Below are 6,000 nucleotides of genomic sequence, written 5' to 3'. Positions count from 1 at the left end.
TGAAATGCTGTGGTCCAGTGACACGAAATATAAAAATAAGGTGGTGTGCATAATATGGGCACGAGAGAGTGCCGTATATAATATAGTGACTAAAAATAATTATTTGAGGTAGCGGAAGAAATATATGTCAAGATTCCGAAACAAGCCGTGGTAAATTTGACGAGATGTTATTCATTTACAATTTTTATCAAGAAATTCTGAAAAATAAACTGTCATTATTTAGTTCATATGTCATTGAACATAATTGGAATCAGTTTGCAATCTAATTCCTCTTTGATTGATGAAAAATATGGTGACGTTTGTGGTATTCACTTTTAATATAGGCTTTCCTTGATCTATTTGCATCTGCAACTTATTTTATTTCGAGAAATAATTAAATGTGTTTCTTGATAAACTTCGCTTTTGTGTTGAATGCACAATTTTTGCATTGCTGTGTCCCGACTCTCGTTGAAGTAATTCAATGCAATTTCAATAACGCAGTTCCGAACATATCATTTGTAATGAACGTATATTAATCTTTTCGAAAGAGTTTGTTTATTTCTTGTTGTCGTTCGCAATTAAATTATACACCGTCGCGGCAAGAATACTGTTAAACTATGTAATACTGCATATAACAAATCAATTAATAAATCCCCATATTTTATTGATTGAAAAATTAAAAGTTTTTGGTGGCTGCTCCAATGCTTTAATATTATATCACGATCTGGTTAGGGGAATTTCAGATTTAAATCTTCAATAAAATTGTAATATATAGCAATAAAACAATTTTCAATTATTTCTATAAATGTGTCACGACAAAGCATGGGAATGAATGGAACGGATCAAGAAAAACGACTAGCTAATACCATAATAGCTTTGATATATTTGCTGATAACTTCTTACGCGTTTGTACCGTTGTAGCCAACAAACAAGCAAATAACAAAAAGAACAACAACAACATAATAACAAAACGATGTCCATCAACGTGTCCAACAAGAACAACAATAATGCAAAGCGATCGTTATGTCCACTAACGTGTCCAATATTTGATTGATATTGCTACAGCGAAAATCACGTTGCCTTGGTTTAGGACGCCATTTCTCGCTCGCACTGTCCCCTTCTTTGCGATAAACGCCTGTCGGTGCTATTATAATAAAGGTTACTGATCGGCTACCTGAACAAGTCACAAAAATGACAGCATTTAAAAACATCAACGATATAACACATGATTTGAAGACGCTAGGATTTGAAAGTGGTTTATCTGCCGATGAATTAAAATATCTTCCACTTCGTGCAAGATCTCATGCCTTCACTGTTTGTATTTGCGCCAACATTGCTTACCTCACTGCAAAATTGAATGAAATAAGGTGAGAATTTCTATTTTGAAATTTTAATATTATTGTAATTCATGGTCTCTTTTGGAGTTGGTACGCCTTTGATGATGTCATCTCAGAGGCCAAGGAAAGACGATGAGACAGTTTAACCGCATGGCTAACCAAGTTTTTTCTGTACAATTGTAGTAGGGGATATTTACCAGTTATTTGTTTCAGATGCATAGAACAACCAACGGTTACATGAACTACCTACCCTATGGCGAGGAGTCTAGCAACCCTCTCGCTTATTCGTTTTTCTTCTAACAGTTTATATTTCACTGAAATGACAGGGTTGATCCTAGATGGTGAATCACAATCTTTCGACTGGATATGAGATAGTTCTGAAGTCAATTCAGAGACTTTATTTCCAATAGAGGCTGATTGGTTATTTATATTCAGAGAAATTTTATCTGAGATTCGACATCCTGTAAACAGAAAAACATTGAAGTTTGTGAAACGTTTAAGTTATCGTGATGCAATAAAGGTTGGACTTATTGGTTGTGGAAGATTAGGAACGCAAATTGTTAAAACACTTACAACTTTTTCTGATGTCCGACCAGGAGAAATTATGATATCAACAAGGAGACCTCATGAACTTGGTAAATACAACTGGTGAAATGTAGAGTAGTTGTATAGCTGGCGACTATATTTATAATATTATGTTAGTTAAATCTGTGAAGGCTCAAATGGTGCCTTAGTTCGAAATTGGTAGCAGATACAGCTGTATTTATGAAGTGTATACTATCTCGACAAAATGATTCGGAAAATTGGAATTTAATTGCATGTCCAAGTCACTTACGTGGTCATTACTCCTGTTGTTGCACCTCCAGTGAACTGATTCAACTTTGCTCTTGCAATTGAACTATTCATTAATGGAGCCTTATTATTGACTGATTGACTCTATTATTTAAAATCTATTCTATTGGTGAAATGACAAAATTTTTTATGATTTGAAAAAAATCTAACAGTTTTTCCTATTCGTTGCGTTATGTATAAAATTATTATATTTTCAGTTTCATTACGTGAATCTGGAATCGAATGTATTTTTGACAACAAAAAGGTTGTACAGAACTGTCATCTTGTATTTCTCGCATGCCTACCTTGCCAAGTACAAACTGTTGCTGAAGAAATCAGAGATCACATACCTAGAGATTGCATTATTTATAGTGTTGTTACTTCAGTGTCTTTACCGAGGTAAGTTAGGAAAAATAGAGTATCTATTCTATTATAGCAAAGAGAAAAAAGTAAACTTTATAGAATTTTTTTTTTCACCAAGTTACAAGTTCAATAACAACCAATAAAATTAAGCTTGGAAATATTTACCCCCTTTTTGCATAGTTACAAAAGCATAATATAACTATCACATAATTCTTTAGAATATAATTGCTCTATCCAGAGTTCAATGTTTTTCATTTATCTCTGATCGACCAATTTGAAGGCAAAAAGTGATTTCGTTAGTTCTGAGGTACAATCAGTGGTGGGATTCAAATTTTTTGTCAGCCGGTTCCATCACAAAAGTCATTTTTTCAGCCCGTTCTGTTACAAACAGAACATTGACAGTAATCAGTAAAGCTAACCAGTTCGCTGATCTCATAAAATTCCGTGAGACGGTTCTATAGAACCGGTGCGAACCGGCTGAATTCCATCACTGGGTATGTTCCTACTGTAACTATCATTTTCCTGGATGCAAAGCACAAAAACTTTGGTGTATAATAGGCTACCAGATATTTTTCTGTTGAATGAAGATTTTCTGACATTCAACTTTACTATTAAAACGTTAAAAATTCATAGTCATAAAAACATTAATGATATCATAGTCCATGTGCCTGACACCAAACTTTATTATTTTGTACTTTGCGAGATTGAAGCAGCTATTCAGACATAATAACATGGTGAAAACAGATTTCACCTGGCCAACACAACCTGATGATCCTTCATGGCCAGTTGGGTGTGATGTTTGTGAAACTTTAAACCAAGTTGAATTTGCAGAACTCGCATGTCCTGTCAGTGACAGAGCAAAAACTGGTTTGTTTTTTCAATTACATTTATTTGGGTAAATTTTTATTGTGCTATGTGCTCATTGTACCATAAGTTTTCCAGCTAACTCGAGTATCTAGATCAATTTTTTTTTTTCAATAAAACATACTTTTGCCTTACTATCTCTTATTTGTAGCTTATTGTTAGCTAGTTATTTTTGGGGAAGGGTGCGAGACTTGACAAATTCTAAAAAGGGGGCATGCTTAAAAGTTTGAGAACCACTGATCAAGAGTGAGGGTAGTCAATAAGGCGATTTGATTATAATCTGAATCACAACCCTCTTTGGGTTTTAGTTGCACCAGGATACACTTGGTTGTAGATGCCAAGCAAACCTATTGCACACTGAAGAATACCTGAACTTACATGAGGTTGTTAAATGTCTGTTATCAAAGAAATTCATAATTGAGTTGGTCAAGTCTAGATATTCCTGATAAAGTATTTTATGCATATTCATAATGCAACGTTATTTGTTCCTCAATACAGATGCAATTGTATGGCCAAATCAAAAATTATCTGAAATAGCATTGTATGCTGCTCTCAACATGTGTCCGATGTTAAATGTTACTGCAGATGAAGCCATCAATCTTATGAATGTTGCTTTCATTGGACCCAACAGAAAGGAGCTTGATTGGAGTAAATTTTTAGAAGAAGAATCAAGTGAATTTATTAAAGAGGGGTAAGTAGAATAATTGCATACACCACACTGTAATAAAATTAGTAACATTTTATGACTTCTAAAGAGAGTAGGAATTCTGCGTGACACACCATGCTGATCGTCAGGAATATGCTTTAAAACACTCCGGATTACCCCACGTGGGTTCGAATCCCATGGGGGGGAATTATGTGCAAGGAGGATTGCTGGACTCCTCCCTGCCATAGGGTGGTTCACATACCGCTGGATAAGTAAATCTTATACTTGGGGCAGCACAAAATGAATATTAGTCCACTTTGCTGGTCAAAATGACGTGCTGGTCAAAATATGATTTGATAGGTCACATTGACACGGCATCCAAGGCCCGATAAAGAACTATGATTTAATACCATCTTGGTCAAATATCACATATTCAAAGTGCAATTTATTATTTGTAGATTTTAAACTATACATTATAATTTTTTTGAGTATATGTTAATCTTGTTTGGCATTTTTTTTAAAAGTCTATAAAATATATTGAACTCAAAAAAAATATATCTAAATTTTCAACTGAGAAAAGAACGAAAAGTAACTGTCAATATCCTATGCTCAAATCTAAATAAGGTGTGGACTGTTTCACTTATCAAGCTGTCCGGGTGAATTTATGCTGCCATCGAATCCATGTGAAAGTGTTGTTTCAGCGTCATTGCTTACTTCTTTCCCAATTTTATTCAGAAATCTTCCTGTCTTTGATTTATTTCATGTTGGAACGAACGATACTCCATTGACCGAAGTTTTAACCAACAATATTGAAATTCGAAAAGCAATCACAAAGCGATTTTGCTTGGTTTTTGATAGATTTCGTTCCAGTGATACAACGACTTGATTTATTTGTGTCACTACACATTTTTAATATTTAAAAAAAGGTAAAACAAATATGCAAGCATGCTGATTTTTAATATTCAATATTTAATAAACAGCCGTTGCTCAGTTTGACTCATCAATAAATTTTATTTATATAAACAAATTTTATAGGTATGTCACCTATTTGCGTGTCTATCTCTTATCGGAGAGGTTCCCATTCAATTAATCGAAACTTAAGTAAAATATCACGTTGTTGGCCATGATATTCTGATCGAGCTACGCAACTCATTTTGATCTTTGGTCGGCCGATAACAACCTCACAGACATGTCTCGAACGAGCAACAATGCTTTAAAAGTAACGCAAGAAGATTTTCGTAGCAGAGCCGCAAAAGAGAACAGCTTTTATTCAAATGTCTCAGAGATATGCACGCGCTCTGATGAACAAATATTTGACCCGTCCCTCCATTCTACTAAATTGTTAATGTAAAAATAAAGTACGATCATAGTCACCTCGGCTACTTTTCAGGTTTTTTTAAGGAAAAATTTTGAGCAACTGGTGCAATGCGTTTTTTGCACTAAGACCATATCCAATGGTTCTATGTAGCGCCATCAAATGAGGCAACATATTTCAAACATCATTTGCTTATTAGTTTGCTAAAAAAAAGTTGCAAAATAAAGGCAGGATAAGATTCGACAACACGGGCAATTCCAAATGAGTTCAAAGATGATATTGAATGCGTCATTTGTAGATGTCTTGCTAATAGCAAAGGCCAAAAGTTCCATAAAATCGGTGGGACATAGATGAAACTTTGTTTCGCGGTGTGTGATGATATTCTGCCGAGCAAGTCTGAGGCGTTAAAATTGAAATGGACGGTGTAATGTAAACTCTGACACGTTTTTTTTGTAATTTTAAACGTTGAGTTGTTCTATTCGATGGATAACACTGATTTTCTTTACACGGATCGTTACTGTCTTGGGATGCTAGACGGCATAATTAATGTTTTCACGGGGTTTAAACTTCTACACCAATTGCAAGCCTTTATTAAGTCTTGCCAATTATTATTGACAGGAAAATTATTCTTTCCAAGTGATTCCATATGTAATGGGAAATAAAAA

At 34.4% G+C, this 6,000-nt stretch overlaps 1 protein-coding gene across 1 annotated transcript; it reads left to right on the top strand.

The window, feature by feature from the left end:
* Window positions 1-1,047: 1,047 nt before the first annotated feature.
* Window positions 1,048-5,770, top strand: LOC144425729 (NADP-dependent oxidoreductase domain-containing protein 1-like). Its single transcript, XM_078115281.1, has 6 exons — window positions 1,048-1,346; window positions 1,752-1,951; window positions 2,366-2,546; window positions 3,214-3,377; window positions 3,873-4,065; window positions 4,756-5,770. The coding sequence occupies exons 1-6, from the start codon at window positions 1,171-1,173 to the stop codon at window positions 4,904-4,906; spliced, it is 1,065 nt and encodes a 354-aa protein (XP_077971407.1). The 5' UTR covers window positions 1,048-1,170; the 3' UTR covers window positions 4,907-5,770.
* The last annotated feature ends 230 nt before the right edge of the window (window positions 5,771-6,000 follow it).

Source organism: Styela clava, chromosome 8, assembly GCF_964204865.1.
Source record: "Styela clava chromosome 8, kaStyClav1.hap1.2, whole genome shotgun sequence".
Classification (NCBI taxonomy): Eukaryota; Metazoa; Chordata; class Ascidiacea; order Stolidobranchia; family Styelidae; genus Styela; species Styela clava.
Note: the sequence above shows the minus strand (reverse complement) of the source record. Positions and strands in the feature narration are given on the sequence as shown.

What these genes read in the sequence shown, in the direction of transcription:
- LOC144425729 (XM_078115281.1), top strand. Translation starts at nt 1,171, where the DNA reads ATGACAGCATTTAAAAACATCAACGATATAACACATGATTTGAAGACG. An exon ending in ACTTCAGTGTCTTTACCGAG is followed by an intron (nt 2,547 to 3,213) that starts GTAAGTTAGGAA and finishes GTACTTTGCGAG; the next exon opens with ATTGAAGCAGCTATTCAGAC. An exon ending in CAGTGACAGAGCAAAAACTG is followed by an intron (nt 3,378 to 3,872) that starts GTTTGTTTTTTC and finishes TCCTCAATACAG; the next exon opens with ATGCAATTGTATGGCCAAAT.